At 36.0% G+C, this 22393-nt stretch overlaps 1 protein-coding gene across 14 annotated transcripts in view; it reads left to right on the top strand.

Moving 5' to 3' along the window:
• Window positions 1-22393, top strand: part of CLASP2 (cytoplasmic linker associated protein 2) — a 158665-nt gene that overhangs the window by 83922 nt on the left and 52350 nt on the right. For 7 of the 14 annotated variants that reach the window (XM_036266073.1, XM_036266071.1, XM_036266068.1 and 4 more), the window contains exons 17-23: window positions 597-652; window positions 1539-1712; window positions 8668-8691; window positions 10395-10412; window positions 13439-13540; window positions 19000-19170; window positions 19828-19935. In XM_036266073.1, the coding sequence (XP_036121966.1) occupies window positions 597-652; window positions 1539-1712; window positions 8668-8691; window positions 10395-10412; window positions 13439-13540; window positions 19000-19170; window positions 19828-19935 (653 nt within the window). Of the gene's footprint in view, window positions 1-596; window positions 653-1538; window positions 1713-8667; window positions 8692-10394; window positions 10413-13438; window positions 13541-13692; window positions 13720-16519; window positions 16547-18999; window positions 19171-19827; window positions 19936-22393 lie in introns of all 14 variants that reach the window. The other 7 variants (XM_036266067.1, XM_036266078.1, XM_036266079.1 and 4 more) reach the window with 4 other exon arrangements.

Here is a 22393-nt window from a genome sequence, read left to right as displayed (position 1 = left end):
TCCGTGCTAGTAATAACACTACCTCTCTCTCTCTCTGCGTAAAATATTTTGGAATATAAGTGTGGAGAGTTATTGATTCCACTCTGTGAGCATTGTAATGTATACTGAGGACCAAAGTGAACAACAGCATACTGGTCCCTGTCTCTGCAGAGTTTACAGTCTTTATTCATTTTTACTGATTTCATTTTTGCTTCACAGCTCATTGAGATGCCATTGACATGTAACAACAACTGTTGTATCATGATTTGTAAAAGGGAAATTAAAATTAGAAGTACTGCCCGACCAATGTGGCTCAGTAGCTGAGCATTGACCCATGCACCAAGACGTCGCCAGTTCGATTCCCAGTCAGGGCACATGCCCAGGTTGTGGACCAATTCCCCAGTGGGGGTCATGCAGGAGGTGGCCAGTCGATGTTCTCTCTCATTGATGTTTCTATCTGTCCCTTTCTCCCTCAAATCAATAAAAAAAAAAAAAATTCAAACAAAATTAGAAATACTTCTCAACTCTTTAGAAAACTCAGTGGTTTTCACTAATTGTTTATCAGAGGAGTAATAAATTACATCTTCTTACCTAAAGCATTTTCTTTTTCCTTGTAGTCGCCCCTTTTCTTCTAAATGGTCTACAGCAAACCCGTCAGCTGTGGCTGGAAGAGGTAAATTGCCTTTTTAAGTAAGAGTTGTACATATTTAATAAATAAAGTAAGAACTACTTTATAAATAAAGTAAAAGTTAATGTGTAAAATTATTTTCTCACTGTGGGTCACATTAAAACAGTTTAAAAACTATTGATTTAAATGGTTTAGCTTTTATAAACCATTTTGGTGTACTTTTAAGCTTTTAAAGTGTAGCTTTTAAACTGTTCTAAACATTTAAACTCTAACTGACCTGCAGTGAGAAAATCATTTTATATAGTAATATAATGCCACACATATACACTATAACTATATTTGTATACCATATACATATGCTACATATAATATATAGTAATGTATCAATTATATATGTAATAATCCATATACTATGTGTATTGCATACGTATATACATATATAGTATACTCTGAAGTTTCACCAAGCACTATTTACCCTTAGTTGTGATAGATATACTCTATTTTCTATTTCATTTCTTTAAAATGCTTGTCATGACCCACTCAGTTGATTTTGCAGCCTATTAATGGCCCATAGATCACTATTTATAAAAGTTTTTAATTTTAAAACTGAAAAAGTAAAGATCATAAATTTAATAATCTATTTGCATTGCCTAAGGGTGGCAGAACCTGCATTATTTTCTGAATAATCCCACTCCCAGACCAGTCCTCCTTGCATTTTCTGATAGTTTATCTTATATAATGCTTCATTTTTATGGGACAGTCATTAGTATTGTCTCTTTATCTACAAAACAGTCCTATGAATTTTAAGGAGTATAGTTATTCCATTTTATTAACGAGGAAAATGAGGCATCGTGGTTTCACGTTTATATAAGTTTTATGCTGTTTGCAGTGATTTAAATCATATAGATTACCTTTGCTTTGTTTTTCACAGTATCAGCAAGCAGCAGCAAAGCCGGTTCCCTTCCAGGAAGCCTGCAGCGGTCACGAAGTGACATTGATGTGAATGCTGCTGCTGGTGCCAAGGCACATCATGCTGCTGGGCAGGCCATGCGAAGTGGGCGCTTAGGTGCAGGAGCCCTGAATCCAGGCTCCTATGCATCACTGGGTAAGACAGCTAATTGTGGGAAATTATACAGTGTCTTCTCCCTGGTCTCAGTGAAGTCAGAATGGTGGTGATATAATTATTTCTATTTTATTCTTTCCAGTTAAGCATAGTCAGTGTGTTTTAATATGATTCTGTACTTGGGACATAGTTCTGAGGTATGTAAGCTGCCATTCTTCCACTTTTTCATTTTGTCGTCTTCCTTAATCATCTTGATCAGAGGAACAGTTCTTGATTCCATGGTTTGCCTGTAGGATGTTCATAGCTCACACTACTGCCACATCCAACCACTGGTTGCTAAGGAGGTTTAGAAAGGGCACTAGCCTTGTATCCAGCTTCTCTGTTCTCTTCCACTTTTGTTTCTTTACCAAGAAATTAAAGCCTTTTGTGGTTCTGGGAAAACTGAAACTTAACCATAATCAAAACTTAAACTTATGTTTCCTAAGGCTGCTCAGAGTTTGCCTTTTATGTCCACCAAACTTTAAAGTTTGAATTTGATTATCCACATTGCTTATATCTGTTTTATACTTCATTTTTCTTTCTCTTGGGTAGTACTTACTGGTGGAACACCAGGCAGACAGATCTTGGAACGCAGTAGGAAGTGGAGAGATTTTACTGTGAATGTAGTACATAATAAAGTTGACACAGCTGCATTCAATAAGGGAGAAGATTATTCAGTAAGTGGTGTTTAGACATGTGGCTTACAATTTGTTACAAAATTAAGTTAGAACCATGTTTTACACCATATAAAATTTATTCCAGATGACTATAATGTTGAACAAAAAAATAAAACAACTTGATAAAAGTGTAGTAGTTGGTTATTCATCTCATCGCAGGTGGGAGAAGAAATTGCTAAACATAAAGGTCAAAGACCCCTGAGGGAAGAGTTTGTCAGATTAAATCTTAATTGTGAAAACATCAAGTCAAGTGGCTGAAAACTAAAAGGGAAAACGTTTTTGCCACATACTACAAAAGTCAAAATGTCTATGAGTAATACAAGTTTATTTTTATAGGTAAATATTCTACATATATTAAGAAAAGCATATATCAGACTTTCCCTCCAAAACACCAGAACAAATGTTGACCCTCAGTTGTAATCAAACAAATGCAAATTGAAAGACCTAGAAATATAACAAGAACCTTAAGATTAGTGCCTACTGCCCTGGCTGGGTAGCTCAGTTGGTTGTGCCATCATCCTGATACACCACAGTTGCAGGTTTGACCCTGGTCAGGGCACATATAAGAATCAACCAGTGAGTGCATGAGTGGGTAGAACAACAGATCTATATTTATCTGTCTCTCTCTCCCCCTTCCTCTTTCTCTCTCAGAAATCAATTTAAAAAAAAAAAGATTAATGCTTACCATTGATAAAGAACATAGTTTAAAAGTGCTGCTGTGAATTAATCTTGGAACACTTTTTCTGAGTGTGAATTTACTAATACCCATGAAGTTTTAAATGTTCAGAATTTTGTTCTGGTAATCCAATATATATACAGAATTATGTAAAGAAAGAAAAACAAATATTCCTGTTTTTAGTAATAGATGTTATTAGAGTCAACCATGCTATATAACCAAGGGGGAATGATTAAGTTATGGTATCCTTATATATATCATGCAGCCATTAATTAACAAGTCATTAACATTTTCAATAAAGATCAAATTGTATATATTTCTAAACAATGTGATAATCTCATCATTTTGTATAAAATTATGCATAGATGAAGGACTGGACAAAGGTATTAATAGAGATGTAACAAAGGTATCAACAGTAGGTTGATTAGTGCTTTTTTTTAAATCCTTACCCGAGGACATTTTTTTCCATTGTTTGTTCAGATAGAGTGGGAGGGGGAGAGAGAGAGAAACATAAATGTGAAAGGGACCCATCGAGTGGTTGCCACCCGCACAACCTAACCAAGGCTGGGGACAAACTGCAACTGAGGTACGACATGCATTTAGCGGGAACCAAACCCAGGTCCCTCTGGACCGCAGGCCGACATTCTAACCACTGAGCAAAACCGGCCAGGACTTGATTAGTGCTTTTAATTTTCTTAAAACTTTCGTGTATTATAAATATTATATTATTAGAACTAGTGTTATTTCAATATATGAAAATCATTCAACATAATATATCATATTATTAGAATGAAGGACAAAAACCATGTGTTTGCCCTGGCTGGTTTAGCTCAGAGATTGGAGTGTTGGCTGGCAGACCAATGTGTCACGGGTTCGATTCTGGTCAAGGGCATGTACCTCTGTTGCAGTTTGTCCCCAGCCCTGTTTGGGGTCGTGCAGGAAGCAACCAGTCAATGTGTCTCTCTTACATCGATGTCCCCCCGAACCTCCCTCCCACTCTATTTGAAGATAAATGGAAAAATATCCTTGGGTGAGGATTAAAAAAAATAGGTGTAAATCTTTGTGACCTTGGATTAGGCAGTGTTTTCTTGGATACTATACTAAACATACAAGCAACCAAAGAAAAGATAACCTTTATGCTTAAAAGGGCACCATCAAGAAAGTGAAAAGACAGCAGTCAGAATGAGAGAAAACATTTGCAAATCACATCTGATATGGGATTTGTATCCAAATATATAAAGAACTCTTACAACTCAGTAACAGAAAGACAATTCATTTTAAAAATGGGCATTGGATTTGAGTAGACATTTTTCTAAAGACAGTGTACAAATTACCAATAAGCACATGCAAAGATGCTCAACATCATTAGTCATTAGGGAAGTGCAAACTAAAAGCCCAATGAGATATCACTTCATACTCCACTCGGGTGGTTGTTATCCAAAAGAGGGATAATAATAAATGCTGGCAAGGATATGGAGAAATTGGAACCTTCATACACTGCTGGTGGGAACGTAAATGATGAAGCCACTATTTAAACACAATGGCAATTTCTCAAAAACTTAAACAGAATTATAATGTGATCCAGGAGTTCCACTCCTAGTTGTATATCCAAGACATATGAAGCATATGTTTTCATAAAAATGTGTACGTATGAATGTTCATAGCAACATTATTCAAAATAGCAAAACAGTGGGCACAACCCACATGTCCATCAATTGGTTAATGTTTAAACAATATGTCCATACAATGGAGTGGAATGTTATTTAACCACAAAAAGGAATACATTACCGCATTCCTTCCTTATCCACAGGGCATATGTTCCAAGACCCCAGTAGATGCCTGAAACCATGGATAGTACCGATACCTATATATACTGTTTTATCCTATACATACATACCTTTTCACTTAAAGGAAACATTTTATGGCTTCCCTTTGATATATCCAAATTGCCAGCAGTACTGCTCTTGTACTTTGGGTCCATTATTAAGTAAAATAAGGGTTACTTGAACACAAGTACTGATACTGAGGTAGTTGATCTGATAACTGAAACAGCTACTAATAGGTGGGTTGCATATATATGGTATATATAATAGGATGATTCAAGTCCCAAGCAGGATGGAGCAGGACAGTGTGAGATTTCATCACACTACTCAGAGCAGTGCACAGTTTGAAACTTACAATTTGCTTATTTCTGGAATTTCCCACGTAATATTTTTAGACCACTGTTGCCCACAGGTAACTGAAACCATGGAAAGCAAAACCACAGATAAGGGGGGACTACTGCACATAAAGATGAAGCACTACTAGTAATACATGCTTATGAGATGGGTGGGCCTTGAAAACGTTACGAAGTCAAATACACACAGTCATATATTGTATGATTCCATTTTTATGAAATGCCTAGAATAGATGAATCCACAGAAACAAAAAGTAAATTAGTTTTTGCCAGAAGCTGGAAGTCAGGGGCACAGAGTGTGTCTCCTAATGGGTACATGATTTCTTTTTGAAGTGATGAAAATGTTCTGGAATTAGGTAGTAAGGAGGGTTGTACAACCTTGTGAATATATTAAAAACTCTGAATTGTATACTATAAAAGTGCAAATTTTATGGTACATGAATTGTATCTTAATTTTTTAAGTGGGGAAAAACTGGAAAACAAATAAAAATAAAACATCCTGAGTCTTAAAATACATTTAATATCTATTAATTTTAATACTACAAAAATACTGTATATGAAATGTTTTAATGTGAACTAGAAAGCCAATTTGCAACCATATTTTTTTAATAAGAAGGCCTATGACATGCCATGAGATTGACTTAATTTGTTTCTTTAAGGTTTGAATTGTGTGTTTATTATAGAAGGGAAAGGTGTCCCTCTATCGTCTTGTCTTCCCCTGGCCCAGCTTTACAGTCAGGGACAATGAGCTAATTTCCTGTGACTCTTTCTAGGACATAGATAATGGATTTTCTTGTTCTCTCTCTTTTTCTATTTCTTTCTCTCTTTAACTCTTTCTTTCATCTTTCCTCGGGAAGCTTCACCCCTGCCCCTTCTTCATTTCTCCATCCCCACCCCCCCTCAGCTTTCTTATATATAAGTGACTGGTGTGTACTTTGTTTTTTCCTACATTGAGCCATGCTTATGGCTGAACATTGATGAATCAGAGGAGTTATCCATTGTTTTTCAGGAAACACATCAATGAGCACTTAGTCTTTGCCAGGCACCCTGCTAGATACCTGAGATCCAGAGAAATGTCCTTTTATACTCAGAGTCTCTCAGTCTTGTTGAGTTTTATGCATTTGAGTTTTAGGTCCTTGAGAGACATCAAACTGGAGGTGTTCAGGAGGCATGGTGGGATAGTGAGATTATACACACACACACACACATGCACCTATGCACATTAGTGGCATTGAGATATAGTGGTATGGAATTTACAAGAGAGATCTATGCTTGAGATTAGATTTAAAAGCCATTAGAGAATTGTTCTTACTGGAATCTTTAATTATTTAACTCAGTACATTTCTTAAAGCAGTTGCCACTGGGTTTTTCCTCCACTTAAGTACCAAATCCTTTGGGATCAGGAATATTAGGGTTTTTGAAGTTTACCCTTTAAAACTTTATCCTGAAGAGGAAGCTTAGTGGGAGACAGGAATTTGTATTAAGGAAACCACAAGGTATATGTGTGCATATTTATGAATATTTGTTCTCAATGACTGTGTTTGTGGAATTGCTTAAATGGAAAAGAAAATAAATGATTCTGTCGGTGTCATGTGGACAGGAGTAAGATTTCAGTTAATTGTGGAAGAAGTTGGAATCTGTATAAATTTTTGCTGTGCTTGATTGTCAAGCAAAGAGCTGAAAGAATATTGTTGGAATTTTTTGTAGTTAAAGGTTAATGAATTTTGGTTTGAAAAAAGAAAAAAAGTTGATGAACTTCTTGTTTTTTAAGATCGGAGGAGTTAAATATGTTTGTATACTAAGGTGGTATAGTTAGTAGAGAGATAAAGTTAAAAATGCAAGGAGGATCCGTGGACGGTTTGGCTCAGCAGTTAGAGCATCGACCTACAGACCAAAGGGTCATGGGTTCAAGGTTGCGTACCTAGGTTTCAGGTTCGATCCCAGGCCTCAGTCATGGTCCTGGGGGGGAGCAGCCAATCAGTGTCTCTCACATTGATATTTTTCTCCCTCCCACTCTCTAAAAATCAATGGAAAAATATCCTTGGGTGAGGATTAAAAAAGAAGAAGAAGAATGAGAGGAGATAATTTATGACCAAAATTTAATGAAAGGCATGAGGAATGGCAATGTAGAGCATAGTTGGGGCATTCACCTTGGATGAGGAAGGGTCACCAATTTCACTGAGGTAGAAAGGAAGGAAATGAAGGAAGTAGATTCAGATACATTTGGGAGATGGGGGCATTAAGATATGTGTCATCAGGGAGGTTGTTGTGACTTCCCTGCCTGAGGAGTCAGTCAGGATCATGTGCAAATAAAAAGCAGTGTGTCAGAGAAGTGGCTGGAGGTTTGGAATAACCATTGAGGGGCACAGGTGGTGGGCTTTCTTCTGGACTTCCTACAGCCACCCACACATTTGGGCACTTGACAGAAGGATTCACAGGACTCACAGGCAGTTGTATTCATGGCTGAGGTTTATTATAGTAAAAGGACACTTAGCAGGATCGGCAAGGGGAAAAGACTTATCAGATAGCCTGGAAAAGTCTAAACAGCTTTTTAAAGTTCTCCCTCCCAGAGGTGAGGGTGAGGAGCTGCATAGTCCGTGCTCCTTCATCCAGTAATGAAAGGCAGGAACATATATATGCACAATGTTGCTGCCCAGGGAAGTTCGAGTAAGATGTCTGTGTCCCTCCCTCCACCCCTTACCTCCCACACAAAAGAACCTCATCATTGATACAGGGAGCATCCAAAACAAAGTTCCTAAAGGCCAGCCCCATAAGTAGGTGCTTAAAATAAACTCAAACCTGGGATGTTAATACTTTCCTGCACAGGCACTAAAGGCAAAGCCTGATAATTACTCCAGTTTGGGATAGTTTCAGTCTGCATGATTTCATTGTTTTGTAATTTTCTCTATTGGGCACTTCAAGCAGTAGAGTAGAAAAATCGAGTAGATTTATCCCGATTTAAGGTTTCATAGGGACAGAGTTCTAAGAAAGGATGGGGTGGGGAAGCAACAAGGCACTAGATAGGATAATGATAAGAGAGCTAAAGAGTAGGTGGGGTCTCCTGCCCTGTAGGCTACAAAGGAAAAGAAGCAAGGCAGGGTGTGACTCTGATTAGGAGAAACTCAGCAGACCAAAGCAGGGGGTTTTGCCTGATGATGGCAAGGGGCAGAACATGGCTGGCCTTTGCTAACCTCTCTTTGAGCTAGTGAAAATCAGACTCACTATCAGGGTTTTTGTTGTTGTTATTGTCTTTATGCTGTGTAGGAACCTCATCTTGTTTAATGTCTTAGTTGAAAACAAGCTTCATATATATGTCTATGCTATGAATTCTTATCTTCTAAAAAATAATGTTTTCTGTTTTTTATATAATCATTTCTTTTTCTAATATACTAAGTTTTCCTCTGTTCTTTACTTGCTTTTTCTTCAAAGAGGATACTTCTGACAAGATGGATGGTAAGAACTTTCTAATTCTTTTACTAAAGATTTGTATGGCTCTTGGACTCTATTTAATATCTTTGTTTATTTTCTTAACTTCTGAAAACAGACTGCTTAGTTAGCAGCAATATTAATGTGAAAATGGCTGCATAATGCTCTTATTTTATTTTAGGTTAAGTATATCCAATTTTGGTTTCACAGTCTACTCAAATACTAGGTTGCTGTTTGTTGTCAGTTAAATCAATTATTTTAAGTATTTTTACCTGAGCTCTTAGTAATAATCTTGATTTCTTAAATCTTTCTCTGAAATATTAGCCTTAGAAGAATAGAAAGGAATCTCTCTCACGTCATTTGATTAAACTCTTTAGGTTATTAACTCTGATACAGAGAGAAAATGACATGTTTTTCAGATTAATTAGGTTATTTATGAATATAAAATCCTAGTCACAGATGCTGTCTTTTTGTGTGACTTTAAAACTAACATTTAATCAAAATTCAACTTTACATTTGCCTTTTTAATTTCATTATTCAAATGATTATAGTTTATCTGTAGTTGCTTGGTTCAATATCGTATTTTTTATCTGTGTGGTATTTTTTGTCTGTTACTAGACAACATATTGTCCACACTTACCATTCACTTCTTTAGGTACCTTCATGTTATTTAGGAATTTGAGCTTTATGAAAGAGCTTATAAGAAAATACTGAATCTGTAAGTCACAGTATGCGATCTAGGAAAAATGGAGAACTGTATTTTTTCTGTCAGTTTTTACATAACTCTGAAATTGATATATCTTCCATTCTGATGAAACAACATTTAATCATGGGTTGGGTACATGAATGTTACTTATATTAGTCTCTGCTTCTCTGATGTTTAGTATATTTCATAAATTAAAAAAATTATTGAATGAAATGAAACCTCACCAAACCCTTCCACATGACTTCTATCACTGAGATTATGGATCCTTTAAAAACAAATGATTCTCACTTTTCAGATCAAAATATTTTCTTGTTTTCGGGAGAAACATTAGCCTATTTGAACCACCTTTGTTATTTGTTACTCTCACTGATACTCAGTCCTATATTTTAAAAGACATCTATATACACACAGACATATCTGTTACTGCCCTTTAGCAGGAGTGAGTTATGATATTTGTATTTGGTCATTTTGCTCCTTTTCTTTGACATCTTAAGGAGCACACATAAATGCTGAGTAAATAGCTGATGGATCACTAGGTCCTTATAATGCTTCGATGACAATACTATGCTAATGAGACCTAAGTTGTGAATTTGATTCCCACGTTTGTTAGCTTTTCTAGTTCTTTTCTAGACTAACTTTGAAAAGGCACAGAAGGTATTCTTACTCTGGGAAGATCTATAAAGTCTTCATTTCAAAGAGAAGTAATGACAGTTGCGTCTTTCTTGAGTGATTTTTCTGATTTTCTTCACTTCAAATTTTGAGTATGAAATACTGCAGAAAAAAGTTTATGTTGTGGAATTTTGCCATTTTCAGTTGTCTAGTTTTAACCTTTTTTGTACTGTGAGTCTTTAGGTTACCTCAAATTTTGTTCCTTCTCAAAATGAACCTTAATTTTAGGCTATTAGACTAGGAAGTTTTGTTTTTACCTTTCCATTTTAGTTTTGGGTGGGAGTCACAAAATAGGTCTTAACATTAGCATTGGCAGAATTTGTTGAAATGTTACTGTTTTATTTCTCTTATTTAGGAACAGCATCTGAAGATGGTAAGAATTATACATTTTGCTAGTAACACACATCTCTACATTAATATTTTTATTAGTAGGAATTAAATATTAAAAACTAAAATAGGCTAATTTTTTTTGCAAGTCTATATCATTTGCCAGTTGTGGTAGCTTTTACATTTTATGCTTGGTTGTGTTAGTTATGTATGTGTTTTTTTTTTTAATTCTTCATTCTGGAGTTTTGCTTTATATCTTGGATCATTTCATGCTGGAAAAATATAGTTGCTTAACATGTTTAATAATACCTAGTATAAAATTAGCACACAGTTTTATTTTGTTTCCATAGTGACATTAATGCTTTTGTGTTGTGTTTATTTTTTTCAATGTATGCCAACTCATTTATACTTTGGAGAAGCATGTGCCATTGCCTTATTGAAGTTTAAATATCATCAGCTTAAATGTGTTTAGTCAGCTTTTAAATGTATCTTTGTTTTTGAATTAGTTACTGGGGAATTACATATATGATTTTAATTTGAGACTATAAAAACTTGCTAGTTATAATATTTTATTTTATTGAACCAGTTTACTTAAAAATTATTATTTATTGCTTTTGAATTTGTAGAGAGGGAAAAAATTCAATTTTCTTATTTATCCTGCTGTTTTATTAAATCTCTGATTGGATACACATTTTCTTTTTCCTAATTCTGACATGGATGTGACACTTTCTTGTGATATAAAACAAAATAGATTTAACTTGTTCTTGTTCTCATAGTTATTCTGATATATTTGAAATAGTTTCATATTTTAGGTTTTAAGTTCTAATTCTCTATAAAAATGGTTTCTGGCACTTTGACATTATAATTTAGAATGGTAGTATCAAAATACTTAACTTATCCTAATTTCTTTTTTTGGGGGGGGTACGTGCCCCTAGTGGGAACCGAACCCCGGGACTCTCTGGTCCGCAGGCCAACGCTCCTACCGCTGAGCCAAACCTGCCAGGGCGTAATTTCTTTATTATATTGGGTAAATTCTCCATTTCAGAAATAATAATTTTATCTTTTATTCTATTTCTTAGTCAGGAGAACATTGTATTCTACTTTAAACCGACTCTAAAAGGGTGAAAGGCCTAAACTACGGGCTTTCATGGAGCCTGAAAGAAGTTGATAGAGTGCAGGACTGACTTGAACAACTATACTGGTTTTGTTTTTGCTTTATTCCCAGTTCTTACTGACTTATCTTAATTTTGTGGTTTCTCATTACTATTTCAGGATCTTTTTCTTGACCAATATAGTCAGGTGTGGCAGCATATGATGATTGTCCTACAAATTGTACCTTATTAAAAAAAATTTTTTTCTATATTGATTTTTAGAGAAAGAGGAAGGGAGAGGGAGAGAGGGATGGAAACAACTATGAGAGAGAACATCGATTGGCCACCTCCTACATGCCCCACACTGGAAATTGGGCCCACAACCTGGGCAGGTGCCCTGACCAGAAATCAAACCCACAACCTCTTGGTGCAAGGGTTGACACTCAACCACTATGCCACACCGGCCAAGCCCATTTGTACCTTTTATGTATGTATGTATTTATATATTTATCCTCACCCGAGGACATTTTTGCATTTATCTTCAGATAGAGCAGGAGGGAGAGAGGGAGGAAGACAGAGAGAAACATCGATGTGAGAAAGGCACCTCGAGTGGTTGCCACCCACACAACCCCCACCGGGGCCGGGTGCAAACTGCAACCAAGGTACGTGCCCCTACTGGGAACCGAACTGGAGACTCTGGTCCACGGGCCAATGCTCTAACTGCTGAGCCAAACCGGCCAGGGCCCAATTGTACCTTTTAATAAAAGAGATTGTGAGCCCCTCTCCTCCTCTCTCTCTAAAAAAATCAATAACAACTTTTTTTTTTTTTTTTTTTTTTTTTTAAGAAAAGCCCAACCAGTGTGGCTCAGTGGATTGGGCATCGGCCCATGGACTGAGAGGTCCCATTTTGATTCCTGGTCAGGGCACATGCCCGGGTTTCAGGCTGGATCCCCAGTAGGAGGTGTACAGAAGGCAGCCAATCAGTGTTTCTCTCTCACATTGATGTTTCTCTCTCTCTCTCTCTCTCTCTCTCTCTCTCTCTCTCTCAAAAATCAATAAAAACATATTTAAAAAGAAAAAAAGATTCTCATTCGATACTTTGAGGCTGTATCTTAACACCATACTACCTGCTAGTGTATGTATGTATGTGTGTGTGTATATATATATACACATACATATATATATACACATTTCTTTTTTTTACTAATGACAGTTTCCTTAAGGACTTTGATAAGTAGTACCCCTTTTGGTTCAAGAGCTCTAGAAATAGATGCTTGTGACCTGGTTTTGTGGAGGGGTTGAATCAGTGATAGAAGAGAATGGAGTGCAGCTGAGGTAGAGAAGAAAATGTATTGAGAAAAGTGCCCACTTTTATGGGCTAGTTACTTCTCACATCATTTTATAAATGAAATTGGTTGGTTAGGGGAAGAGAATGGTAAACATATCCATATATATCTGTAGTAATCTGATGTTTAGTACAGGATAAAAAGATTAAATATTTTAGTAAAATATTCTTGCAAATCCCTTTAGAAGAAGTACATTTTCAGTCAAATGGATTGTTTGGGTTGTTCCTAAGATTATGCTTATATTTAAAAATATACTCTGTATTTGAAAATAGATTTCATGGATAATGAAATTTTAGATTTGAAACTACCAATTAAGAAACAAATGGAATGCCTATGGTAACCATCTTAATTATAACTCTACTGAACTAATCAAACTAAGAATGGAAATCTGTTAGTTTGACTTCACTTTTATCTTTGATGGAAAGTTAGCTTATGGTGCAATACATACAAACATACATATTTTTAAAATTTTAAGAGAAATATAACCTCTAAGTGGTGGCTATATTATTACAGAATTTAACAATACTTGGAAAGCACACCCAATTAGAAAATTATAGTGAGATTTTTCCCCCTCATTACTAAATATTATTATAGAAAAAAATGCCTTTATTTATGTAAAAAAATTTATTCCTTAGGTCGGGTGAGAGCAAAGCTTTCAGCACCACTCGCTAGCATGGGAAATGCCAAGACAGATTCCAGAGGAAGAAGTCGAACAAAAATGGTGTCTCAGTCACAGCGTATGTATTGCCTATCAGCTTTCCTGTATTTGTAATATATTAGGATAAATGTGTTGCTTATATATTACTTATTAGGAGATTGACCAGTGGATAAAGACAAAGCTAATTTCAAAAAGACAAGCCACATACTGAGTTCTTGTTCTATACTTTAGGTTCATCATCACCTGACAAAAATGAAGGTATTTTTTTTTTTAATGTTTTGGGTCAGTTGTTGTGCATGTTTTGAAATTTTTTTGAGTGAGTGTTGTCTTGTCTTTGGTGTGTTATTAGGGCTGCATCATTAATATCTGCCACTTAGAAAGAAAAACTTCATCTGCTGTATAAACTTTTGCATGGAGATACGTTAAATAGCACAAATCTCTTAGCATTAAGGTTTTGACAGTTTTCTCAGAAACTTGCAAATGTGGAAAATTGTCCCTTTTAGAGGCAAAATAATTGCCATATATTAACATCTAAACTGGTTACATCTAGCTAATGCTATTCAAGGACATACGTTTTATTTTCATATTCTCCCCCAAATCTATTGGAATACAGTTAGCATTTGGGACAGCTGTATCTTCACAGTGAGGAAACAAATTAAAATGACCAGTTCTGTTATATTTCTTATTAAATTTAAGATTTATATTTTTGCTCTTTTATTGGAAGATAAGTTTCTCCATAAGCTCAATTGTTAAAAAGCATAATTGTGAGGCCTAGGTAAATGAATCATCCATTTCTACATGTTCTAGAATAGTAACACATACACTTATGGCATTACTAAATTAAAGGAGTGTGTTCCCATTCCTTCTTTATCAAAAGATTTTCATTAGCTTTTATCTCTAAAAATAGAAGTTTTTTCTAGGGAAGTCATTCTGGGGTAATATACATACTGGCTATTTTGGAAAGAAATATGTTTAACTATCTTCCACTGTTGTTTAGGTGATTTATCAGGATATAAAAACCCTATTTGTCTCTTTTTAAACCTGATTCCTGAATCTTGGAATCAAAGAAAAGAAAGCTGGGCTTAGAGAAGGCCACAGTGGTGAATATACGAGTTCTACCTAACAAATTCTTCTCTCCTTCTCTTTCCAAAGCCGATAACTCCAGGCAGAGTAACAATGGGAACACTCAACAAGAGTCATAAAAATAAACAGAAATGCTTAGTAAAATTCTAAATTTTACAAGTAGAAAAAATGGCAAGTGCTTTATGGGTGAGAGCTCTTCTCCCAACCGAATTAGGAATAAATAATACCACATTCTTCTCTGATCTTGTGTATTTTTATAATAATTTTTTTAAAGTAATTTAACCTTAAACATTATGACATAGTAGTTTAGAGCCTTGTTCCTCAAATGTCTGCCCAGACCAGCATTGGCATCAGCATCACCCAGGAACTTGTTAGGAATGCACAGTCTCATGCCATACTGAATTCTGTCTATAGCAAGATCACCAAGTGATTCATATTTTAAAAATTTGAAAAGTATTGATTTAAATCACTAGATTCTAGAGCCACAGTGCCCAGATTTGAATCATGGCTCTTCCAATTTTTTTTTAAGTTGTATTTATGTATACTCATCTGTAAAATAAAGAGGAAAATCTCATAGGATTGTTGTGAGGATTAAATGATGCATAGTATATTTAATACACTTAAGATAGGGCCTGGGCCCAGAGTAAGCACTATATATTTTAGCTGATAAAATTGTCCTCTTTGTTATTCATAACCTAATGTCAGCTGAATTTTATACTCCTATTGTATACTTCTATACCGTGTTATTCTGTGGCCTTCAAGAAACAAATAAATAATGATGAAGTTATAAAATTTAAAGCATAAAGACCAAACTCATGGCAGAGAGTCAGACTGCTTTATTATGGTTTTTTAATACATTACTTAAGGACCTCCCTTTTAGGTATATTATAACTACTGATCACTTGAGTAGAATATAGCATAATCTTTTATTACACTGATTTATTTATTTATTTTTTTAACTTTAAAACCCAATCCACAATACTTCAAAAACCTTTCCTAAAGAGGGAGGACGTAATGATAGGCTTTCAGACCTAAGTAGGATTTTAAGACTAGAAGACATTTTTATTATACTTAGGTTTTAAATCATATTGGAGAGGTTTCTGTTTGCTTATTTGTTTAAACGATTATATGTTCCATTCCAAATTGTCTTGGAAAAAGATATTGTGGCTCGATAGAATTTGATGCAAGTTTCTTTATAATATATTTACAGAATTATTACTGTGATATCCATCTTCACTTTGTTGTAGAGTGATTCATTAGGGTTTGCATGGTCTTTTCATATTTTTATGTCACCATTTAGACATAAAGAGAAAAAAAATCTCTTGGATCAAAGTAGGTGTGTTCTGATGGTTAACCAAAATAAATAAAAGCAGACCAAGTGGGAGACTTCTTGATTTATATTTATAAGGGTTGTGTCTTTTTGTTGTTGCTGGTAGTGACTGGTTGTGTACAAATGATTGTACAGCCTGTCAGAAACTGTCTCTCCACCCCAACCCACCCTCTGCCATTCGTTTTATTCTGTGTGTCTTGAGAAAGATAAAATGTGTAGCTTTTGTATGTAATTTTTCTTCAGCTATAAGATGTTATAGTTCTTCCTTACCTGTAGTTTAAAATTAAATGTTTAAATAATAAAAACTTAAACATTTAATTAATTAGATATTAGGCCATCAGAAGAAAAGCTGAAGAATTTACATTTATTTTTGCAACTTCATTTCATCTGCTTTGTACATGAGTGTCTTATTTCAGCTTACCAGCTGTAAAAACTACTAAATGTACTGCTTTTGTTATGGACGTCTATGGTTTGGGGATTTTAAGTTTTTTTGTTTTTGTTTTTGTTTTTTTTGCTTTAGGGTTTTTTATTTTCTAAGAACTGACTAAAGCTTTCTTATTTCCATCTGCCATCCATTTTAAATCTGCTCCTCCCCTCTACATGGATTATAACCCTTACCCTAATTCTGCCTTTACACTTGTTCAGGATCACAATCTGCTAATACCATTGGTGGTAAGAATCTATAGACTCTGTGTGTGCATCTGTTGTTTGATCACCTACTTTCATTATCAAGAATGGGTTCTATTCAGCAGAAATTCTTAACATATAATAGCCCATTTTGTATGGGTTTTCCTTGGCCTGTCTTTTATTACTCAGACCCTCAATTTTTAAAGTTATCTAAGTTGATTCCATAGGTATAAACATTCAGAAGCAAAGGGACTTTACTAATGCCTTGGAAATACCTCATAAAAATACAATGGTAGTTTGAAAACTTAAGGCACACAAGAAATTAGGCACCCATTTTTAAGTTTTGAAAATTAGGATGTATTTCTAGTAGCATGCTATGTCATAGGCACATTGTGCCCTTTTTAATCAACTCTCTGGGTTTCTGAGAAGAAATAATTAGCTTTGGTAGTTCTTGCTGGGGAAAGAGCCTTGATATTTTCTTCTAAGTATAAATAATTCCAAATGAGTCATAGACACTGCAGTTATCACACTGTTGGTAGTGAACTTGCATTATTTTGATATATTCAATAACTCTAGACTATGAGGAGTTGTTGCTCTCCTTCTATACTGCATGTTTCCTGTCTGCTGAATAGACCCACACTTCAAGGAATTCTCTAGTCTCCTACCAGTACCTCCACACCTGAAATTTATATTATTTTTAACTGAATATCATATTATACATGTTCAGTTCATTATTTACATTTTTTATATTGTTGCAAGTGTTTCCATAAAATATTCCATCAGCTTATCTTGCATTGTGAGTTTGTGGCATGTTGGGTGTTTGGATGTTTTGGTGTGTATGTTTAGTTTAGACACTGCATGGAGAAATAGGTGCTTTGTGAGTATCCCTAAAGTTATAACTGAAAGAAACCTGATTTAGATTCTTCACCTGAAACATCGTGAAACAATTCATGTGAGCCATCATTTTAAAGTAGACTTGAATAATTTCCCTACAAGAGTTTATAATTTCTTCTACTCAAATAGTTAAGTTATTAATTTCATTAGAAACACTGCTTTGTTTTACAGTATTGATATAACCAGTGGAAGTTAAGTTTTAATTTGTGTGCTGGTAAAGTTTAGGAATTAATGCACGTGTTTAAATTGTATTCAGTAAGACCATGCCAGGAAAACTATAGCAAGAGTCACAGATCCAGTAGCCCATGGACCACATCCCGAGCCTGCCTCCATTCATGTATTATTTGGTCTACACAACATGATAAAAATCAGGAAATTTTAAAGCTTTAATTTTTTTTTAAAAAATCCCAAGCCTGGCTAGTATTACCTCCAGACAGAGCTGGCTGGAACTAAAAAGTCACCACTCCCTGCCTTACACTTCAGCACTGTGCCCTCATTGACATCCACTGCTTGTCTCCATTGGCATTTGAGTCTTTAATCTTTCTCTGTGGAATTGAAGTATGATTGGGTAAAATTGAACAAGGTGAGCAGTGACTGCCCTTTTGGTCAGGAGAAGTAATGCTAGCAAAGGGGAAATGTTGCTTTCATGAAGATTTATTTAAGTGCAGGTTTAACTTTTCTGTATTATCTACCATTCAGAATCTAGAGTTCGATTATATCTTGCAGTTATCTAGTTCATTTTCCCATTCAATGCAGACATAAAATGTTTTGATAAGGAGCTCATCCCCTGAAAAATTAATGCATGCAACTCTAGTTTTAAACCATGTTTCTTAATTTTTTTTAATCCTTGCCCTAATCTCTCAGATTTTGCCCACCTCTTCTCTATCTCCCTGACCACATATCCTCTTCCTTTCAAAACTGAATATCACTAGTTTGTAAAGGGTCTGACTTCTTTGATGTTTGCCTTTTAGTTCTGTTCTACCCTCAGTACTTCTGCTTCTGCATCCCAGATTGTGGTCATGTAAGATCCCTTTGCTATTTGGAGGCAAATGCAACAAGCAAGTTGCTTTTTCAGCTGGCCAATTTTGTAAACATTTAAAATTTAATTTGTAAAAATTTAAAAAATAACTTGGTTGTACCATTCAGAGGCATTCTCAGAAGGCAGACTTAACATGAAGCAAATTTGCATTATATTTTCAACAAAAATAAAAACAGTAATAGAATTATTAATTTTTTTCCTTATAAATACAGGGCTTTAGCCATATGAAATGTATTGTCAAAAAGTTATTTCTTTGGAAATCTTTTATACTGTTTATGTTCTAAAAATCATAATAATGTTGTCCTTATTAAACATAGATAGTATCTTGTACCCCTAAAAGTGAAAATATATTTCACATGATTTACCATTCAGTTTTAGTATTTGTAGTATATGTTTCCTCCCCCAGGTTATGATTATATATAAATACTTTTCATTCTATTTTTTTTTAACTTAGAACTTGCTATATTAGTACAGTTTTCTCAGATGTATTTCTTGAATTTTTATCCTTTCGGCAAGTTCTCTTGAAATTCACATCTTAACATTTGTATGTGTGTTTGACGTTCAGCTGGCAGCCGGTCTGGGTCTCCAGGAAGAGTTCTGACCACAACAGCCCTCTCCACTGTGAGCTCTGGTGTTCAAAGGGTTCTGGTCAATTCAGCCTCAGCACAGAAGAGAAGCAAGATACCCCGGAGCCAGGGCTGTAGCAGAGAAGCTAGTCCGTCGAGGCTATCAGTGGGTAAGATTTTCTATGTGAGACTTGGGACCTTTTATTTCTTTTGTGTTTCAGGCTTTGGTAGCATTGAGGACTTTGATTAGGCACTTTTAAGTTAGAGGAAAACAACCTAAAATTCAAGGCAAATTAAAAAAGAGGTTTTAAACTGAATTAGATAAGATAGCTTATCTTAAAAGTATAATTCATGTAATTAGTAAACTATTATTTTACCCTTTTTTTAATCCTTGCTCGATAATATTTTTCCATTGATTACCAGATAGCTGGGAGGGAGAGAGAAATATTGATGTGAGAGACACACGCCAATTGGTTGCTTCCCGCATGACGCCAACCCGGGCCGGGGATCTAACCGAGGTACATGCCCTTGACTGGAATCGAACCTGTGACTCCTTGGTCTGCAGGCTGATGCTCTAACCACTGAGCCAAACTGGCCAGGGCTATTTTACCCTTCTAATCTAACACAAACCAGAGGACTGTATTCAAGAAATTTAACCATATTCCTGGTAATGCTTCATTTCTAGGAAGAGTATTTCTTCCCAACCTTAGAAAAAGTCAAGTTATTGATCAGTTTTTAAGAAAGAAAAATAAAACTAATGTATCAAGAGTACAAAGTCTATCTTTTGTTTTCTGCCTTTTTCCAATGCTGCTAATGCTTTGTACCAGCCCGAAGCAGTCGTATTCCTCGCCCAAGTGTGAGTCAAGGGTGCAGCCGAGAAGCCAGTCGGGAGAGCAGCCGGGATACAAGTCCTGTTCGCTCTTTTCAGCCCCTTGGTAAGTATTTGGGCAGATGTGAGGTGCATTGCTTAATAGTTGGAAGGCTGAATTTTTACACTAAAAATATTTAGAATTTCTGCATAGTCCTTTACCATTTTACCTGGTACTTTTTTATATGCACATACATGTAGCCATTTTAGATATTTCTTATAATTTTATAAAATTTAGGTAACTATAATACTTAGAGTTGCCCTAGGTACAACATAGGTCTTACTGTCTATTGGACATGTTAATATAGAATTTCTAGAGATGAATTTCCTGTTCTCTGGGTCATCTGGCTCAAATATATCACTAGACTGTACTGACCTGGAAAACTCCATTGAGCTAGGGACACAGGCAGGGAGATCCTCAGTCTTTTTGTTTAGCCATGTGTTCCAGCTGCCAAAGAGTTTCCCTTTCTGTACTTTGCCAGAGATATATATATATTTTATTGTTGTTGTTAATCTTCACCCAAGGATATTTTTTTCCATTTATTTTTTTTTTAGAGTGGAAGGGAGGAAAGAAGGTGGGGAGAGACAGAGAGAGACAGAGACATCAGTTGGTTGCCTCCAGCACTTGCCCTGACTGGGCTGGGAATCGAACCGATGACCCTTTGGTGTGTGGACCTACGCTCTAACCACTGAGCACACTGGTCAGGGCACTAGAGATATTTTAAATCTATGAGCATTAGTCTTAGTCTATACAGTGTCTGTATGCATATGTGTATACACATACATTAAGAAATGAAATAAGCCTGGCTGGTGTGGCTCAGTGGATTGAGTGTCGGCCCATGGACTGAGAGGTCCCAGTTTGACTCATGGTCAGGGCACATGCCTGGGCTCACTCGATCCCTAGTAGGGGGCATGCAGGAGGCAGCTGATCGATGTATCTTTCTCATGTCGATGTTTCTATCTCTCCCTCTCTCTCTAAAAAAATCAGTAAAAAACATATTAAAAGAAATAAAAACTTATTTTTATAAAGAAATAAATTATACATTTGTGTAAAATAAGCATGCCACCTTCAAGAATTGAAGCAAGTAGAGCCCTGGCCGGTTTGGCTCAGCGGTTAGAGCATTGGCCTGCGGTCCAGAGAGACCCGGGTTCGGTTCCCGCTGGGGGCATGTACCTCGGTTGCAGTTTGTCCCCGGCCCTGGTTGGTCGTGCGGGTGGCAGCCACTCGATGTGTCCCTTTCACGTCGATGTTTCTCTCTCTCTCTCTTCCTCTCTCTCCCTCCCGCTCTATCTGAACAAAAAAATGGAAAAATGTCCTCGGGTGAGGATAAAAAAAAAAAAAAAAAAAAGAATTGAAGGAAGTAGAGTGCGTGAGTGGTTAAGAGCATATATTCTAGGATCTGATGGCCTAGGTTCTTACCTCAGCTCAGTAACTTTTCTGTACCTGGGTTTCATCTGTAACATTAAAGTAATAGTAGCATTTATGCTTTAGGATTGTTTTGAAGATGCTAAGTGAGAGAATATATGAAAAACCCCTCAGAGCAGTGCTCGGCACACAGTGGTATCACCGTCACCACTGCTGCTGCCCTGAAGCTCTAATTGCTTACCTAGAAATAGTGTTGTTACACGTTAGTGGCTAGGATCTTAGCTTTTTTTAATGGTCTAACACCTGTATTTGTGTAATGATAATACTGCAGAGTTATTAGAAAATGTGAGATATCAAGAAGAAACCAAAATGTGTCTGTACCTTTTACATCTGTATAATAGTTATAGATTAGAGGGAATTTATAACCAGCATTTAATTAATTAAAACAAACATTGTTGCCCTGGCTGGTTAAGCTCAGCCATTAGAGCATCTGCCAGAAGACCAAAGAGTTAAAGGTTCGATTCCTGTCGAGGACATGTACTTTGGTTGTGGTTTGATCCCCAGTCCTGGTTGGGGCCATACGAGAGGCAACTCTCACATTAACATGTCTTTCTCTCTCTCTTTCTCTCTCTCTCCCTCCCTCTCTCCCCCCACCCCCTTCCTTTTTCCCCTCCTACACTATCTGAAAGTCAATGGAAAAATATCCTTGGGTGATGATTTAAAAAACAAACAAACAAAACATAAACATTATTAATATCTATTTTTAAGAGATATGTAGTCCAGCCATTCATTTTCTGGATTCATCTAAAAGCCTCCATTTTAGCCCTGGCCGGTTTGGCTCAGCGGTTAGAGCGTCGGCCTGTGGTCCGGAGAGACCCGGGTTCGTTTCCCGCTAAGGGCACGTACTTCGGTTGCAGTTTGTCCCCGGCCCTGGTTGGTCGTGCGGGTGGCAGCCACTCGATGTGTCCCTTTCACATCGATGTTTCTCTCTCTCTCTCTCTCTTCCTCTCTCTCCCTCCCGCTCTATCTGAACAAAAAATGGAAAAATGTCCTCGGGTGAGGATTCAAAAAAAAAAAAAAAAAAAATTAAAAGCCTCCATTTTACAATTTAAATTACTTAAATTTTATAAAAGGAAGTAATTTTCCTGATTCTAATGAA

This window comes from Molossus molossus, unplaced genomic scaffold, assembly GCF_014108415.1.
Source record: "Molossus molossus isolate mMolMol1 unplaced genomic scaffold, mMolMol1.p scaffold_m16_p_18, whole genome shotgun sequence".
Taxonomy (NCBI): Eukaryota; Metazoa; Chordata; class Mammalia; order Chiroptera; family Molossidae; genus Molossus; species Molossus molossus.
This window is presented reverse-complemented; position numbering and strand designations above follow the sequence as displayed.